The 19,015-nt window shown below is 50.4% G+C and overlaps 2 protein-coding genes across 2 annotated transcripts; one reads left to right on the forward strand and one right to left on the reverse strand.

Annotated features, from left to right (window-relative positions):
• Positions 1–72: 72 nt before the first annotated feature.
• Positions 73–1,467, reverse strand: TBX10 (T-box transcription factor 10; the record flags this gene model as incomplete). The annotated part of the gene is made up of 3 exons (XM_083837097.1): positions 73–923; positions 995–1,096; positions 1,169–1,467. 3 exons carry the CDS (start codon positions 1,465–1,467, stop codon positions 461–463), a joined length of 864 nt encoding a protein of 287 aa, XP_083693223.1. The 3' UTR covers positions 73–460.
• A 2,917-nt stretch (positions 1,468–4,384) lies between these two features.
• LOC310901153 (uncharacterized protein) lies at positions 4,385–18,786 on the forward strand (the record flags this gene model as incomplete). The annotated part of the gene is made up of 3 exons (XM_083840283.1): positions 4,385–5,303; positions 8,940–9,913; positions 15,780–18,786. The coding sequence occupies 3 exons, from the start codon at positions 4,385–4,387 to the stop codon at positions 16,905–16,907; spliced, it is 3,021 nt and encodes a 1,006-aa protein (XP_083696409.1). The 3' UTR covers positions 16,908–18,786.
• Positions 18,787–19,015: the final 229 nt, after the last annotated feature.

The following is a 19,015-nucleotide window of genomic DNA, read 5'->3' on the forward strand; positions in this document are numbered from 1 at the left end:
CCCCTCACTGCTGCCCATAGCCGAAGGTGCTCGCGGCGCTGCTGAAGCTGGCTGGCCGCAGGGGGGGCGGCGGGTAGGGGCCGGCGCGGGGCTTGGCCCCCACGTAGACGCTGGGGGGGTATGCGAGGGGCTGGAAGGGCGGTGCGGGGAAGCCAGGGGGGGCCACGGCTGCCAGCGCCCCACGGCCGTGGGGGAGCAGCGGGGGGGCAGCGCGGCCCCCAGCCCCCCGACCTTTCTGCTGTGCAGCAGCCCGGGGAGGGGGCAGCGTGCCCCCACACCTGCAAGAGAGATGGGGGTGGCTCAGGGCAGGCAGCACGGAGCCCATCACCGTGGCATCATGGCAGCACCCAGGGTCTTACCATGGCTCGGGCTCCCCATCCCGAAAGCCCTTGGCGAAGGGGTTGCTGGCGATCTTCAGCTGGGTGATCTGCGGGGATCGGGGGGTCAGGGGGCGTGGGGATCAGGGGAACCCCCTTGTGTCCTTCCCCCGCCCCCGGCCCCAGCTCACCCGGTGGTTCTGGTAAGCCGTCACCGCCATGAACTGGGTCTCGGGGAAGCTGAAGGACTTGAAGTTCTCGTGGGCGAAGCGCTCGCTGTCGCGCCGGGGGTCCACCAGCACCACGTGGAAGCGGGGCTGGTAGCGGTGCATGGAATTGAGGATGATCTGGGGGGGGACACAGGGGACGGGCGGTGGGCATCCCCCTTCCTCGCCACCTCTCCGCCGCCGTGTTCCCCCCCGGCACGTCCTCACGTGGCCGTTGTCGTCCAGGAGGTTGTTGGTGAGCTTGAGCTTGTCGAAGGAGACGATCTGCCGCATCCACTGGGCCCCCTTGGCGGGCGAGTCGGGGTGGAAGTGGACGCGGCCGGGGGCCGCCGGGTCGGCACGGCCGGCCACCAGCCAGGAGGAGCTGTGGAAGGCGTACCTGCGGGGCCGGGGGGGGGCTCAGCACCACCGGGACGCGGCCCCCGTGCCCCCAGCCCTCCCCATCCCCACCTGTATCTCTTGTCATCCAGCGGGACGAAGTCCATCAGCAGGACGTAGTCGGCCGACGGGTCCAGCCCCGACAGCTTCACCTGGAAGGTGGGGAACATCCTCCTGCGGGGAGGGGAAGGCTGTGGGGGGTGCCCTCTGCCCTGGGACCCCCCCGCACCCTTCCTCACCACCTACCTGCCTGCCTTGGTGACGATCATCTCGGTGCCCAGGCGGTTGAACTCCTCCCAGAGGCTGCCCATCTCCAGCCGTGCCGCAGCGTGGCACACGCGCCGGTTCTTGCCGCCGGCCCCCGGCCCCTCGCACGCCCACCCAGGGATGGCGCCTGAGGGGGGGCCCTCGCCCGGCATGGTCAGGAAGGCTGCAGGGTTGGGGGGCGATGGGCGCTGTGGTTCCTGCACCCCCTCTTTGGGAAATGACCCCATGCACCCCCAGCCTCTTTCACGGGGAGGGCTGGGGGGTCCCCAGCACGGCATGGCATGGCTTCATCCCCCCACCCCACCGCCGCCCCACAATTATGGGGTTTGGACCACGCGCCTGCCCTGCAGCGTGTGGGGCAGCCGGCACCCTGAATAGACCAAGTGCACCCCTTGGCTGAGCGTCGCGGGGACCATGCAGGGACCCTGGCACGGCTGTGCCACGGGTGGGTTTTACCTGTCATGGGTGGGCAGGATGCGGCCGCGGCTCCACCAGCTCCGGACTGCAGCCCCCCCAGCACACCGAGGGGGTTTTATCCCCCTGCTCGGGGGTGGAGACGAGGGGGCTGGAGCAGCAGCGGGGCCTCGGGGGCAGTGGGAGCACAGCCCCCCCCCCCCCCACGCTGCCTTCGCGCCTTGATGCGACGGTGATGGACGAGGGATGAGTGGTGGCTTTGGGACCCTCAGCTGGGTCTGGGGGTACCCAGGGCTGGGGAAGGAGCAGGTGCGGGGATGTGACCGGTGCTACAGAGTAGGGGCGAGTCCCCAAATGCCATGGGGCCACTAACACAGCTGGGGTGACGGTGACGCCGCCTTTGGGATCAGCACCCCAGAAGCACCGGGTTTTGGGGAGCAGGACCGGAGCAGACTGTGTGTGGGGGGCACCACCTCTCTGAGCCCCCCCCATCCATCACCGCCCCGCCTGCATCCCCTGCGGCGCTGGCTCGGCCCCATCCATCTCCCGCTGTCAGCCGCGGGCCGGCATCGAGCGGGAGATGAGGAGGTGCGAGCGGCGATGTGACAGCAGAGGCGGGGGCTCGGCATGCTGAGCCACGGTGTCGTGGCCCCCGCAGCTGATTTTTCTGCTTTCCCCTGGTTTTCAGCAAAGGCTGCCCAAGATAACCTCTCCAGTCACCATCAGCAGGGGGTTTTGGGACTGGGGGGTTGGACACCGTGCAGCAAACCTGGCTTTTAGCAGCTGTTCCTTGGGAGAGAGGCCTCCAGATGCCAGAAAATGGGGTGGTTGGCTTAAAAGAACCACAAGGCTTGTGAAAGTAGTTGCTTCGGGGTGTCAGCATCATTCAGTTTCACTTCTTCCTTCCCAGGGCTGCAAGCCTCCTGTTTTGGGGCCATGAATGCAGCGATTCCGCTGGCACTTGGGTGCTTGCCCCCTGGTGCCCCGCAGGGGGCTTCCTACAGCCCGAGGTTCTCAGGGTGGTACATCTGGGCCTGGTACTTGCCTAACCTGACCCCACTTGGCACAGCTTCTCCTCGCCACGAAGCCAGGCGCGACCCCAAGCATCACGGAGCGTAGAAGGGCTGCGCACAGCCTCAGCAGGGTCACGGAAGGAACCATCCTGGAAACCCTTTGCAGGCAGAGGAAGGACAAGAAGGTGGCAACGAGGAGCCAACGTGGACTTACTGAGGGTAAATCACACCCAACCCACCCGGGTGGCTTGGATGTTGAGGTGGTGGCCCTGTGGGCAATAAGGAGAGCAGTGGGGGATATTTGCTTCGGCTTTAGCGAGGTCACCACCATCTCCCACCGGCTCCTCGTAGCTAAATTTGCAAGCTATTGGCCTGCATACAGGGAGCTGAAGATAGGTGGAAAAGTGTTCTGTCACCCGTGCCCAGCTCCCTGTCGTGATAACGTCAATCTGCACACTGGTGAAGCTGTTGTGACCTTTGGGGTGTTCAAGCAGCGGACATGGTCGGCCGCGTGGTGGTCTGGGGTTTGCTTTAACGAGAGCCCGAAGCCCCCTTGATCTTGCCATCTCCTCTGGGTACACTGCTTCTCCAAGCCAAGGTGCGCAGAGATAGGATAATGACCTGCTTTGGGCTTTGCCCCTCTCCTGGGGCTCTCGGCCCCCAAATCCCCGGGTGACGTGATAGTGGGGGCGTTCGCTGATGGTGGTTAGATACCCAGCTGCCCCGCAGAGCCTCGGGCAGGCATGTCTTTGTGTCCATCCCCGAGATCCTCACCAGGGAAGCAGAAGGAGACACCTCCAAAATGTAAGAGCCTCGCAGCGCCCATCTCACCTAGTTTTCTCTTGCAAGAAGGAAAGAGCTCAGAGAGGGCAAGCGATAAGGACACGCGCGTGGGTTTTATGTCCCTCACCGCCGGGCACCTGCGCTGTGAGCGTCCGTGCATGGCTGTGGGACAGGGAGGTTGTGGGCACTGCTGGTGTGGCTCAGCTGGGCAAAGCATCGTATGCTCATTTTTGTTCTTTGAGCCTTGCCTTTGCTTTCCATGGGAGAGAGGAGGGCACACTCAGGGGGCTTCCTCTGCCCACTGGCCACGAAGGGCTGCTGGATGGGGACCAGAAGCTTTCCTGTAAAGAACACCCATGGAGCTCACTCCCTAAGGCAGGGGGCAGGTTGAAAGGGTGTTTTTTTTTTTTTCCCCAAAAAGTATTTTCAAGGCGGGATTGTTCAGTTTTTGGGGTTGACTGTTGCTCTAGAAAAATCCCCATTTCTCTAAAAACAGGAGAGAGAACCAGAAAAAAAAAATTATAGCTAAAAGAGGCTATCAGGAAGCCAAGACAAACCTCTGTGTCCCCAGGGCTCACAGTTAAGAAGAAATCCCAGCAAAGAAGGAAGAAGCAGGTGGGTGGCATGTGCCTAAGAGAGCAAGGGTGAATAATTGGTGCCACACTGTAAGAGCACTGTGTTTCTCTGCCTTTCACTGCATTTGTCCCTGTTTCAGCTCGAGTGGGATGGCCTCAGAGTGAGCGCCAGCCGTGCTGTGCAGCTCAAGCAGAGTTTGGGTTTTGCAGCACCCTGTTTGTGTTACCCACGCGGTGCTATGTCTCTCGGCAAGCTGTCTCTAATTGATCCGTGCCTGAAATCTTCCTTTAGGTCTTGTCTCCAAACAGGGCCCGCTGGGGAGAGGGCTTTTTGCCTGGGAGATACCTGCCTGTAGCAGAAGAAACTGCCAGCACAATCGTGCTTCACGCAGAAAGTGTGCGTTGAGCTAATGGCAGGAAGTAACTGCACCCGAGTGACCGCGTTCAGTCTAACAGGGCTCGCCGACGACCCCGGGGCTCAGACTGCCCTCTTCCTGCTGTTTCTGCTCATCTATATTGTCACCATCCTGGCGAACCTGGGGATGCTCGTGTTAATCATGGCCAGCCCGCGGCTCCACATCCCCATGTATTATTTCCTGGGCAATCTGGCTTTTGTAGACCTCTGTTCTTCCACCGCTATCGCCCCCAAGATGCTGGCTGACTTTCTGTCGGAGAAGAAGTGCATTACTTACGCTGGGTGTGTAGCTCAGGTGTTCATTTTCGACCTTTTGGGGGTGACTGAGGGCTTCCTGCTGGCCATGATGGCGTATGACCGCTATGTGGCCATTTGCTATCCCCTGCTGTATTCGGTCACCATGTCCCCAAAATGCTGTTTCCAGCTGGTGACCTGCTCGTACCTCATGGGGCTGACAAATGGCATGGGGCAGACCATTGGCATGTTGCGTTTATCCTTCTGCAGCTCCAGCATCGTTGAGCACTTCTTCTGTGACATTTCCCCTCTGATATCGCTCTCTACCTCTGACACTACCCTCAACCAAATTATGCTAAGGATTTTAGCATCTCTATTCGGCGTCTCCAGCGGCCTCGTTGTGCTGCTCTCCTACATCGCCATCATCTCCACCATCCTGAGCATCCGCTCAGCCGAGGGCAAGTGCAAAGCCTTCTCCACTTGCGCCTCCCACCTGACTGTTGTGAGCATCTTCTACGGGACATCAATCTTTATGTACCTAAAGGCCAGCTCAAGGGATGATAAGCATGCAGCAGTGCTCTACACCGTGGTGACCCCCATGCTGAACCCCTTGACCTACAGCCTGAGGAACCAGGAGGTGAAGGAGGCTTTGAGGAGACTCACAAAAATGAAAAGATATTGTATGTTGTACATGTATGGCTAAGCAGAATAAAGATGTGAGTGACGTGCTCAGTTTTTTGGTTAAATAAGGTGTTTTTCTCACAATGAGCAGCATAGGCTGTCCCTTCTGCTCAGCACATCGGGGCAAACGAGGTGAATCATGTTGTTCCAGGAAATCTAGCTCTCTTTCAAGGAAGTGTTGTAAAGTCGTTAAGGGCCAGCAAAGCTGGCCTCAGGACGGAAACACCTTTGTCAAGAAAAAGAAAGATGACAGCAACTAACTGGTATGCTACGTGGGAAATGTTTTTCCTTGTTTATACTCAAATCTCATTCAATGATTAACAGATAAAAAATTAAGTATGGTGGTCAGGTGACCTCTGTTGTGAATGAAGGCACGCATGCAAAGCATTTGTGTACTGCAGCAAGTGCTCCCTCCAAGGGTAGGTGCTACCAAACAGCCCCTGCCCACTGCTCCACTCCTTTGCCTTTGGTCTTCACGTGGACAGTGAGACAAGGCATGGTCCCCATGGTACCCTGCCCACAATAGCTCATGGGAACCATGGTGCTCTTCTCCTTCAGGCCCCAAACCACCCAAAGTTTTGCACCCATGCCAGCCTGGACTGGTGCTGATGCCTGCCCTGAAGCCTCTCCTGCTGCTTTCCTGCAGACAATGCACAAGCGGGTGCTGCCTCACTGTGTGCATGAAAAAAAAAAAAACAAAAAACAAATGCTCCAGTTTGGGTTTCACCTCAGCCATACCATACCATCTGTAAGGACTGTGGTGACGCCTGGAGCTCTGGTGATACCCTAGGGCCATGCAATAGTTTGGGTTGGCGGTGCGGCAGGGCAGAGGCTGCTTATCTGGATTAAATCAAATCTGGATGGCGGTGACCTGACGATCTGTTGACACATGGCTAGCCCAGACCTATGCGTTCAGGGACATGTTAGGCAGCGGGTCTGAGTCCTCCTTTGTTTCCTGAGAATCTTGATAACTCCTGGTTACTCTTTAATCCGGCCCATCGTTGTCTTTCCCATCACTCTGGAGCAAACACACTCTCGGAGCACGCTGGGTGTCTCCCTCTCAGGGTTCGCTCTCCCATTCCTGGCTTATCAGCTCTGCAGCCGCCCTGCCGAGGGGGGCACCTCACTGGGGTTTCCCATGTGGCAAATTCACCCTAGGAAATCTCAGCCTGAGCTCCTTCCTCGGCCCTAACGTGAAGCCTGTGGGGCGCTTGCTGGTGGTATCAAGGCAAAGTGAAGTTCTTGGTGCACTGCCAATCCCCCGTGCTCCTGCTGCTCCACCACTGCCATCCTCAGGATGCTGTTTAACCTAGGCAAAGGGACAATTGCCACCTATTTCTTTTTGTAGAAGCTTCTACGCTATTTTAATGTTTTGTTTATGGCCCCAGCGTGCCTCGTCTTGCTGCTGTGACCTGCGGCTGTTATTTGGCAGTGCGGGAAATACAATATTTAATGAACATGGCCCCCAGGCTTTGTGTCCAGCCAGTCTCACCTCCACCCTCCTCTGAATTTAAATGCAAACAAGAACTTTTGGTGTGCTAAAATACAAGTCTGTGGCTCCAGCACGTCTGCTTGGCTCTTCGTGGCTTCCTGACTGAGCCCTGTCTCACAGAGCCAAATGACACCATTTTCCTGCCCATCCTGTAAGCCGTGCCTGCTGTCCTTGGGGAAACCAGAAAGAGCTTCCTAATCCTGACGAGTGGGGAGCAAACGAGCAGCGAGCAGAGATGGGGCTGGCACCTGCATCTGCTCTGTTGGGCTGCCAGTTGCTTTGGCAGCCTCTCCTCTCGACGGGCAGGATACGTCCTCAAAAACTGTTGTAGCTTTGTCTCTGTGTCGTCTCAAACGCTCCTCCTACTTTAGATGCAAATGAGCTTCCAGCTGAAGTTTGTTTTACTTAAGGAGGCAGAAATAAGGCAACAAACAGTGGTTTAACCCTGGTTATCGTGTCTTCAGGGTCTTGCTTCTGAAATTGTCCCCTGCAGGAAGCAGGTGCTGGATCTTAGAGATCCGCTGGAGCTCTCTATTTTAGGTGGAGCTACCTTAATTCTGGTTAAATCTGATTTAAACGTAAGCCCGAGCAAATGCCGCTATCTCAGGTGTAGGATCCACGTCCCCTTTTTTACTCGGTGATTAGGGCTGGGAGTCACCTCAAATGGAAAGGACGTGGCTCTTAGCATCAAGCAGCATCGTGTCACCAACCAGCCAGAGGAGATGCATTATGGGGCCTGGTGCTCACCAGCGCGGATTAACTCGGTGAAGAGGTTGACATCAGAGGCAGCCTGGGCTGCAGCAACCATGCGCTTGAGGAGTTAATGACCTTGAGGAACATGAGCCTGGCAAAGAGCAAAGTCAGGGCCTTGAACTTCAGAAGTTAAGGCCAGGCTGAATGGGGCTTGGAGCAACCTGGTCTGGTGGGTAACATCGCTGCCTGTGGCAGGGGGGTTGGAGCCAGATGAGCTTTAAGGTCACTTCCAACCCAAGCTGTTCCATGATTCCGTGACTCTGTATGTCAGTGCCCTTTGTGGCTGAGGGAGATTTGGTCACGTACATCGGTGTGGTCCAGGTCAGACACCAGCAGTCATCAGCTGAGAGATGCATCGGCCCTGCTGACTGCGTTGGCTGGAGCCGTGTTCACTGCAAGGCTCACGGTAACAGCAGGCACTGAGCTTTGGGTCTCAATCTGTGCTGAATAAGAAATGGGGTACAACGAATCCCATTCTGGAGGTCCCTACTAAAGTTGGTGGGTAAGCAAAGGCACAAAAACAGACACATATTTATTCTCCTTTGAATAAAAAGGAGTGGATAACTCCCGGAGAGCTGGAACCTGGAGACCAACCCTTTTCTCTCAGAGCTAGAGGAAAACCAAGCCAACTTCATTTTGCCTTAGCACATAAACGTTTTTTAATACTGCACCTTAGAGCAAAGGTGAGTTTTATGAGTTCCCTGGGGCTGGGACTGCTCCTCAAGTCCCTGGGTCCCAAAGCAGTGATGACTCCAGATCCCATAAGGCAATATTAGGTGAAGACAGCTTCTTAGGGAAGTCCCTTTGCAGAGTTGCTTCATAGCTGCATGTCTCAGAGAAGTCACAGGGGGAGGAGGAAGAAAGGACCATTGTGGGAATAGAGATAAATTGTGTAATTTTGAACAACACTGCGATTCACAGGGCTGGTGATGTGCAAGAATTAAGTATTCTTCTATTAAGTAGAAGAAGCAATGCTGCCCTCGCTTGCTGTTTTCATGAGGTTTAACAGGGACTTCTATAGATAACAGATAAATATTAAGATGAGAAGAATTCATAGAGGTAAATTCCAAACTGAGGATGACCTAGGGCAGGATGTTTTTAGATATTTTTTCTTTTTAAAGATTATTGATGGAGGGAAAGTCGGGATCCGTCTGGGAGGGACTTTAAGGGATGGACCACAGATATTTTCTTGATATATGTGATTTTGCATGTGCAGTGATGATTTTATTTATCCATTATTTATTTTTCCTTTGTCATTTTTGATGAACCTAGCTGTGATTCTCTCTCTTAGGATCAGGCTGTCTTTCATGACTGTATTTCCTGGATGCCACCTGTGACAGCCACTCCAGGTCCAGCTTTTTGGGCTGCAGTATTGGTTTCGTGAGTTCAGCCATAGACAATTTGCAAAAGCTTATTCACTATCTTCTGCTGTGCTCATTCATGGAAAGCCAAGGGAGAAACTGCACGCAGACAGTCGAATTCAGCTTAATGGGGTTCACAGGAAATCTAGAGCTTCAGCTCACCCTTTTCACGGTCTTTCTGGTAGTTTATCTCATGACTTTGCTAGGGAACCTGGGGATAATCATATTAATCAGGACCAGCCCTCAGCTCCACTCCCCCATGTATTATTTCCTGGGCAATCTGGCTTTGGTAGACCTCCTCTACTCCACAGTTGTCACCCCCAAGCTGCTGGCTGACTTGGTCAGGCAGAAGCCCCTCTCCTACGTGGGATGTGTCACCCAGGTCCTTGTGTTCGGCGTCTTCCTGGTCACCGAATGCTTCCTGCTGGCCATGATGGCCTACGACCGCTACATGGCCGTTCGTCACCCGCTGCGCTATTCGGTCCTTATGTCCCCGAGGCTCTGTGTCCAGCTGGTGGGTGGCTCCTACTTGACCGGGCTGGTGAATGGCATGGGGCAAATCATCGGCATGTTTAATCTGTCCTTCTGTGGCTCCGTCGTGGTCAACCTGTTCTTCTGTGACCTCTCTCTGCTGGTCTCTCTCTCCTCATCTGACAGTACTCTCACTTCTCTTACAATAACAGTTCCGACATTTTTATTCGGTGTCTCCAGCGGCCTCGTTGTCCTGGTCTCCTACATCGCCATCATCTCCACCATCCTGAGCATCCGCTCAGCCGAGGGCAAGTGCAAAGCCTTCTCCACCTGCGCCTCCCACCTCACCACCGTCAGCATTTTCTACGGGAACGGCCTCTTTGTTTATTTAAAGCCAAGCTCGCTCAAGTCGAGAGAAGAAGACAAGTGGGTTGCAGTGCTCTACACCATGGTGACCCCCATGCTGAACCCCCTGATCTACAGCCTGAGGAACCAGGAGGTGAAGGAGGCTTTGAGGAGACTCAGAGCCAGGAAAAGAACCTGAACAGTGTAAGTAAATGAGGTTGTAAGTTATGTGACCGGTGTGTTTGGCATTTGCAGTAGCAGATTGGCCTTCAAATATATATATATATATTTTTGTGTGTGTGTGTTTTTGCTACAGCAAATTGTGTAATTTGTCTGCAGGCCTGTTAATGTTTGTCTCACAGAACTGAAAAATTTGGTGTCACCAGAGCAACTCCACTAATAAATTAATCAGTATTTACAAATACTTCTGGGCAGCCGAACACGATCAGTTTAGGAGGAGTCACTCTGCAGCCTCTTGTTTCTTTCTGCTAGTTATTAATAAAGCTTACATGAATAATTTAAATTAAACTTTACTAAAAACTTTACTTTACTTTACTTTACTTTACTTTACTTTAAATTTAAATTAAACTTTACTAGAGTGAAGTTTAGCCCATAGGAAAATGGGAGGTTTTGGAAGGTTCACTTGAATACCAGAAATTTTGTGACTTAAAAACCATAAACAGTACCATAGCTTGGATAGTAATGTGGCTGTGCCAGACTATTTGTCAGCAAGCGAAATTGCAAAAGTGCATATTTAGGCATAATGTGTCCAGGTTTACCAGTAAGATCACTCATAACCCCATCTGCAATCGACTGCTTTTCTCTACAGAGAACAAATCACACCACTGGTTTTCTTTTCTACCTTCATGGACATGAAACCTCTCACTTCTGAATACTCTTTGTAGCAGCAACCATCAGTGGCTTGTAGTGAAAAAAATACACTTTTTATTTTATTTTTTTCTGAAAAGGAAGGGAAAAAAAATCTCATTTTTGTTTAGTAACAAAACACAGATTAATTCTATTTTTATTTATTTATCTATCTATCTATTTATTTATTTATTTATTTTTTACAGATGCTTTCTCCTCTGTTTTCTCTCTTGCATGCACAGAGCCCACATGTGTACCTAGAGGAATTCAGTACACATGTACCATGCCCAGCATTTGACAGAGTGTAATTCAACTGCTGGTGGTTTGACTGCTCATAACCTTACTGTCCCTCCTGGATTAACCATGGGTGGAATCAGTGTTTAAAAAAAAAAAAAAAAAAAAAGCATTTCCTCTTACAGCTTGTCTCGTGCTTCATGGCGCTTAATTCCTTGTGATGACATAAATGAGGGGAATTCCGTGGCAGCAGCAGTATGGAGTGTTGCCAATGAACCTCCCTTGCTTTAAAACTTTGGATTGGACAGGGTGAGCAGAGCTGTCTCGCTGGAAAGCAGGGGGAGAAATTGGGTGTTACAGAGCTCATGGTCTCCCCTCATCACCATTAGCCTGCTCCTCTGTCTTCTCTTTCACAGTCTGCACAATTTTAACCACATCTAGTGCTGTCTCCTCTTGTGGTCTGTTTTTTTTTTTTTTTTTTTTTTTTCCTTCAAGTGTGGAACAAATCACAGACTGTTAGCCTATAGCTTTAAGATATAACAATATCTCCCACTATGTGAGCCAATATCATTAAAAAGGACCCCAACATCTCATAGTATAGGTATGTATATGTTTGTATACATGTTTTTCAAAGGCAATGAATTCATTTTGGTTTCTGTGTTACATGCTCACCACAAACGGTCCAGAAAATTTATGGCTAATTAGAGACCAGGTAAACACTTACTGGGATGTGAAACAACCAAGTGCCGACATCCTGGAATGACCATTTCTGAAAGAGAGAGTTTGGGGACCTTGCTGTACGGTGCTGATAGCCACAGCAGGGTAAGAAGCAATGATGAGTTAGGAAGAGGACATCTGGGAGGGAAGAGGCAGCAAGGAGATTGCAATGCAAGCAAGGCTTGGCTCACTTGTCACTCCCATTTTTAAAAGTGCCCTCAGGGATGGGAATGAAGCCAAGACCGAGCAGGGCACCGCAATCTGGGGCAGTTTCTCCTCCAGTGAGAGGTGTGCTCACGCCTGCTGAGACAACTGAACGTGATCTGAGGAAATGACAGTGAGAACTAGAACACTGTTCGCATGAAGTTTATTTAAATGCATACACTGTTTAATTACACAAAATTGTCAATACACTCTCTATCAATAAAAGTGTGCTAAAGTTTTCCTTCTAAGGTGGTCCATTCCCCCACCCCGAGTGGCTGGCTGTGCTCATCTCCCAGCACTGCATTGCGCCTGGCTTTTGGGGGACTCCGTCCAGGGAGGGTTGTCCCAAAGCCTTCAAAGCCCAGGGCACCTTTCTGACGGAGGCCGGTCTCTCTTGTGCTTTAGTAATTAAATCCCTGCTTGGCCCATTCCTGGTAAGTGGGTGCCGGAGCTCTGCATTGCGCTGTCTTACACGATGAGCCCCCTGAGCGGCAGCCAGAGGAACAGGACCAATAGATACCACAAAACAAGTCAAAAGTGTGTGTGGGATGCAGCATGGGATGTAGGTGACAACCAGCCTTTTTCAGTGAGTATTTGCCCCTCTTTGTGCAACAGCTTCTGGCTGAACTGCTGTAAAGCATCCCTGATGGGAGTGCTTGGAATTCTCTGCGGTCTGATGATGTCCATCAGCCAGGAAAACCAGTCGTTTACAAAGAAAATGAATTTCCCTTCAAATTTGCTGGAGGTCATAAATCAGAGAGAAGGAAATAAAGCTATGTTTTTCTTCTCCTTTTTCATCCTGTACTTCAGCTTTCATTTCTATCCCTCCAAAACTGAAAGCACACCTCAGCATGGGGCTCACCCACATTTTGGGTGGGTGCCTCCCACTTGCTCTAGCACCGATCCCCCCAAACCACTGCTGTGGCTTTCCCTTCTTCCCATCTCACTCCATGGAACACCTGACTTGGCATTGCTCGTCTACAAGCTAAGCTCGTGTCTCAGTGCCTTCCTCCTTTGCACGCCGTGGATGAGGGGGCTCAGCATGGGGGTCACCACACTGGAGAGCACGGATGCTGTTTGGTCCAGGCTGCTCGATCTCCTGGAGGTGGGAGGTGCGGGTGGAGGTGTTGTGCCCCATAGGATTCAGATGGCCATGTAGCAGTTGTACACCATGGCAGCCAGGAGGACATGTGGGCACAAAGCTAGACCAGGCACCCCACGTCAGAAGTGGCTCTTCTCCCTGCCAGGAGGCTGAGGAGCAGCCTTGGGGTGATGTAGGATGAGTAGATGACCTCTGGGAGAGACGGGTGGTTTAGGGAGAAGTACATGGGGGTGTGAAGCCTGGGGTCGAGGTTTATTAAGAGGATCATCCCAAGATTTCCTGTTAGGTTGGCAACATATATCATGGGGAACACCATGAAGATGACCACCTGCAGGCTGGGGCTGTCAGTGAACCATGGCGCGATTTCCCACCACAATGGGCTTGGGAGGAAACATGGATGGGAAACAGCTGAGACGGGCTCGGCAGTCACACAGGTCTGTTCTTGGGATGAGAAGCTGAGTCCTCACAACTACAGGGCAATTTCTGGTCCCTTTGGGGTGAGACATTAGATATTTGGCAACCTTTAAGGCGTCTGACACAGGAGAAGCATTACAGTGGCACTGAATGCCAAGGTGTGTGGCCAGCAGAAAGATAAAAAACTATGCTGACTGGGATTCCTGCACCTTGCTGCAGATGTTCAGAGGAGAGTTACCTGAGTCCAAGTGCACCACCCAACACCCTTTACGTTGTGTAATGTGAAATAGGAGTTTCCAGCGAGCGGTGAAGGGGTGATGCATCTCCTGCCCATAGACAACCCTGCAGAGTGCTGCATCCATGTGAAAGCTGCTTGAAGAGCAGCTTGGAGGCCCTGCGAAGGGAAGCGATGGTGCAAGAATGTATTAAAGCAGAAATAGAAAATGACATGTTGTCTCGAAACACAGAAAATTACAACAAATTGATATCTGCATTTCAACCAACTTTTTCTTTATTATATCCACACCTGCCATAGGCAGATATCTAGCACAAAAGAAAATTAATCTGACCGCTGCAAGATAAAACAATGATTTCCTCAAATTAATCTATCATTTAGAGTTATCAAATGTTATTTTCCTGGAATGTGGGAGAAAAACAAAATTTCTCAAATTTAAATCTTCAGCAAAACCACACTGCTTTGTGCTTCATTCCTCACAACAAAACTGTGTGTGTAAGTTGAGTTGCTTGGGCCCCACATCATTTCTGATGTGCTTTGGGAGTCCCATCCCTAAAACATAAACCCCAGAGAAAAATCTCTGTGTTTAACCCAGGCTCTTTGGGGAAAGCTCGTTGTTTTTCAGGTGTTGCGATGGTAATATTGGTAATTTGGTAATTTGTCCTGTGGGTGTGGGATAAGGCTTAAATCTCCCAGGCATGCGAGGGCTGCGATGGGGACACTGTTCTGGTGTCAGGCAGACCAATGGAGCTTGTATGGCACCTTCAGCCCAAGGAGCAGTGAGGACATTCCTGAGAATAACTCAAGATGCTGTGGACCAGAAAAGGTGAATTTTTGTGAATTTTGAGGCAGGTTTGTGCTGGATGACATGAGGCTGAACATCTCTGGCAGCCATTCGAAGGCTTTGTACATTCTCCGCAGGATCCTCTGTCATCACCCAGCTCGTGAGGTCTTGTCTGCGCGTGGTTTCATGGCAATAGAAGAGAACTGCAGAAGCTCCAGCATATCAAGGCAAATTAATGTGATTAAAAAAACAAAATGCAACAAAGAGATGAAGAAAGAAAGGGAGAAAGAGGACAATACATGTTCAGTAGCACCTCTACGCGGTACCACTGGATGAGTGCAGTCTGAGCGAGCCCAGAAGGAGCAGAGCACAGACGGTATTTAGAAGATCACAGCGAGCAGCTCACAGCAAGCCCCGATTCCTCGTGCAGAGAAGGGAAACCTAACCCTGAGCTCCAAAAGGCAGCTATGGGCAGGAGTGAACATGAAGAGCTGTGTTTGTGTTCACTAGGTTGGGAACAGAAAGCTGAGACCAGTGCAAGTGAGACCACTTGCGAAAAAGATCCAAAAAAAAAGGGAATCCTGGAAAACAGAGTTTTCTTAAGCGGTGTGCCCACTGCCCTGCAGAAGCAGGAACCCTGCCACCAAGCAATGTAGTGCGACATTAAGGTCCCTTCTGAAGGAAAAATCCCATACCCAAGGGTGTCTGAACTCTAATCCTAATTCTGAATTCAAATGTTGGATAAAAATTCCTTATATTAGTAGACTCAAGGGGCACAAGAATCATAGAAAAATAGAATCATTTAGGTTGGAAAAAGATGATATGTAAGAACAGGCAAACGAGGGAAAGGATGGATTCTCCACCCTGTGTGAAAAACTACGTGTTTTTGTTGTTGTTGTTGTTGGTTTTTTTGTTTCTTTTAATGTATATATGTGTGTATATGCAATAGAGCATCTTTGTTCCTGCTGGCTACCCAATACATTTATGAATCTACAGCTGCAACCAAGGGGAGCCAATGATTTAGCCCTAGTCACTGACCTTTTGAGAGATACACTTTATTTGAGATGTTCACATTTATGCAATTTGTTTATAATTCCAATTAGAAGCGAAAGGTTTTCTCTTGAAGCTATAAATACATAGAATTGCAAAGAGGTATGCTAGTCTCACTATAATTGTTCCAAACATATCACTAGAGAGTCAGAAAATCACTCTAACATGGTCTCTAATCTATTTAATTAAAGTGGCAAATTAAGGTGTATTTATTTCTCCATAAATAAGAAACTTTCCCTAGGGGAAAATAAATCATATTTCCATACCCATTGGAAAGAATCTGGATTGTTCATGAGAAGAGGTCATTGGCAAGATCTTTTCCAAGATCAGTTCTTTCCAGTGTGCTGGCCAGGGCACAGGCTCCAGCTTTAAGATTTTTTTTTTTCATATTGTGACCTGCTGGCTACTGCTTTGGTTTTGATCATCAGTCTGCCCATTGAGGGTAGCTGTCATTGTTTCTCCATATAAGCATGTCTGTTCACCCAGGAAACACCAAATCCTGCTTTAGCCTCAGGCACTGTGTAGTCCTGCAAGCTGGAGAAATGATTTCACCTCTCCTCTGTGTTTCTCTCCATATCCCCTGTGCCAGAACCAGGAGCATGACTGGGAGAAACCACTCGGGTGTGACGGAGTTTGTCCTCTTGGGCTTCACCCACCTGCAGGAGCTGCTCTTCATGGTTTTCTTACTCATCTACATCACCACTCTGGTGGGGAACCTGGGAATGATCATCCTCATCAGGACCGACCCGCAGCTTCACACCTCTATGTACTTCTTCCTCAGCCACCTCTCCTTCCTGGACACCTGCTATTCTTCATCCGTAACTCCAAAGCTCCTGTCGGGCCTCCTCACCGGTAGGAATGTCATTTCTTTCAACGGCTGCGTCACACAGTTTTTCTTCTATGCGGTCTTCATCACCACGGAAGCCATCTTTCTGGCCATCATGGCATATGACCGCTACGTGGCCATCTGTCAGCCTCTGCACTACGTGGTTGTCATGTCCCACAGGGTCCGTGTCCGGCTGGTGGTGGGCTCCTACACTGCCGGCGGCCTGAGCGCCTTGGTGCACACCGCTGGTCTCCTCCGATTGTCCTTCTGTGGCCCAAATGTTGTCAATCACTTCTACTGTGAAATCCCACCACTCCTGCTGCTCTCATGTTCTGAAACCCGGTTCAACGAGGTAGTGATGGTCTCGTGTGCCGCCTTCATTGTCACCACCACAGCCCTGGCCATCCTCACCTCCTACACCTTCATCCTGCTCGCCGTCTGGAGCACCCGCTCTGTGGAGGGCAGGCACAAGGCCTGCTCCACCTGCACTTCCCATCTGATGGCCGTTGCCCTCTTCTATGGCTCTGCAGCTTTCCTGTACCTCCACCCCCTCTCCAGTCATGCAGAAGAGGAAAGGAAAACAGCCTCGGTTTTCTACACCATGGTGATTCCCATGCTCAACCCTTTCATCTACAGCCTGAGGAATGTGAAGGTGAAGATTGCCCTCAGAAGAGCTGCGAGGAAGTTCCTCTCCTGCATGTATCGCCACCGGTCTCCCCCCAGCCAAACTCAAACAGCTGTCACCTGACAGAGCTGAGGTGGCAGAAGAAATAAGTCAGACACCTGATGTAATGAGGGCACTGCACATTCCTGCACATCTATTCAGAAGACCTCCTTCTGCCTTGTGCTGAACACTGCGTGAATTGCGACTGAACCCCATGATGGGGTCCCGTGAAGAAGGAATTACCCATAATTACGATATCTGATAGAATGAAGAAAAACAGCCCTAGAAACACTTCTATTGTTTGTGACTCTTTTAAAGGAAATGAATTTATAAGCACTGCTAGAACCTGCACATCCAATACTTTTTGCTGAGGAGGATTTATGCTAAGTCACAATAACATTTAAATTCTGTCGGCTAAAAGAGGTGGCTGAGAGCAGAAGGAGACAAGCTAAATAAAAAATACATCAATGCTTTTCATCACTTTGGTTTAATTTTTTCTAAGTAGTTGCCTACTACTTTAGTATTTTGCATTAGTATAATGTACCTGATTTATTATTTTGTTTGGCTTGTCCAAGGATAGTCCAGGCAGAGATTATTTTCCATCCCAGCTGCAGCCTAATAATTATTTCTGTTTCCAGGTTTCAGAGACGGGGTTTGAGTCATCTCAGTCCAGTAGTCATCAATTCTAATTGTAGGCTTTCATATCTGGGTTAGTCACCACTGGTTCCCCTTTCAGAGACGACTGTGCATCTGGGGACCTTGATTCATCTGATCTATTTTTAAAATCCCCATCATGGCGAGATGAATTTTTCTGGAAAATATGTTTTTTCCACTTGCTGCTTGGCAGCTGAGGACGATGGGCTGACATTTAGCCACGGTAAATGCAGATTTTGTCCAGAGCAATCACATTCAGGCTATTCTGAAGGGTATATTTAAGCACAAGGGAAAGCATCAGATCCTCAGGCTGATGTTCTGGAGTCCTTCAAAAATGCCCTCAAAGGGAGAAAGAGAAACTAGCTTTTAGTCAATGATTTATAATTCAGCTGTACATGTTGCTCAACATGCAAGGGAGTTTCTGGGGGAAAAAGCAAAATGGATGAAGATAGATAGTATCAGCGCCATGCTTTTGCTTTAACACAAAGATCATGAAGATCAGATATTAACTTCCTGAAGAAGTTTTCCATGGATGATATGAAATACTTCCTAGAAGACCTAATGGCAAATACTATTACCATTCTGTTCTTTTAAAATCAGTTAAAGGCAAACTTCTCCCCATAAATCCAGCTGTGACTCTATGCCTGGGTCCAGCTCTCTGGGTTTTTAGTAACAGGATATCCTATATAACGTTAAAACAAACTGTGGCAGAAGAGTTCTTGAATGGTTTTCCTCCCCTTCTCCTTCCCCTGTGCCCCAGCTAGTGTTTGTGACACTTCTCCAAATGCTGAGCTATTGCCTAATCCTTGAATATCTGTTTTACATCAATTCTTTTAAATTCTCCATGCTTTCAAGACACAAATCACACATAAAAAGAAGTAGGAAAACCTCTCAGGCTTGCAGTTAACGTGCTGAAGCTAATTGTGTTTACTTATCAGTGCACGTCTCCTCTGTAAGGAGCTGTTTACAAAGTCATCAACTCCCAAGAGATATTTCCTGCATGACACAACCTGCTGGGAGGGAAGGGGGGTGTTTGACAAAACTTTTTAATGGAAGAATCATATAAACAGCAGCTTTTCTTGGTCAAGGGTTGATGCCCTTTATGGCTGACAAATCATTCTTGCATTTAGCACGAACACAGGGAGAAAGTGGGGCTTGTTTCTCACACTGAGTTTGAGTCTAGAAGACAACCAGTCTCGCCTCTCTGTCTCCCGTAAACTGAAAAGGGTTCTGAGGTGTGAGCAAACAGGTGAGTTAAGAGCATCTCCCAGCATCAGCCTGAAAGTGCTGAGCTGTTAGGAAGGGCAGACTGAGGCACACAAAACACTCGCCCAAGGTCGGGATCTCTCAGGTGAAACTGAGGAATCCAGAAGCTGCTTTTCTGAGCTGAGGGCACTGGAGCTGCACAGCCTGGCGAGATTCTACTCATTACTGTGCTCGAAGCTCACTGTGTAGCAGCACCGCCTGGGTTGTAGGGAAAACCTGATTGCTTTAGGGTGGTGTGAAAGCTTCTGTAGCTGGTTTTGAATTCCTGGAAA

The sequence above is a fragment of the Anser anser genome (genome assembly GCF_964211835.1).
Source record: "Anser anser genome assembly, chromosome: 5".
Lineage (NCBI taxonomy): Eukaryota > Metazoa > Chordata > Aves > Anseriformes > Anatidae > Anser > Anser anser.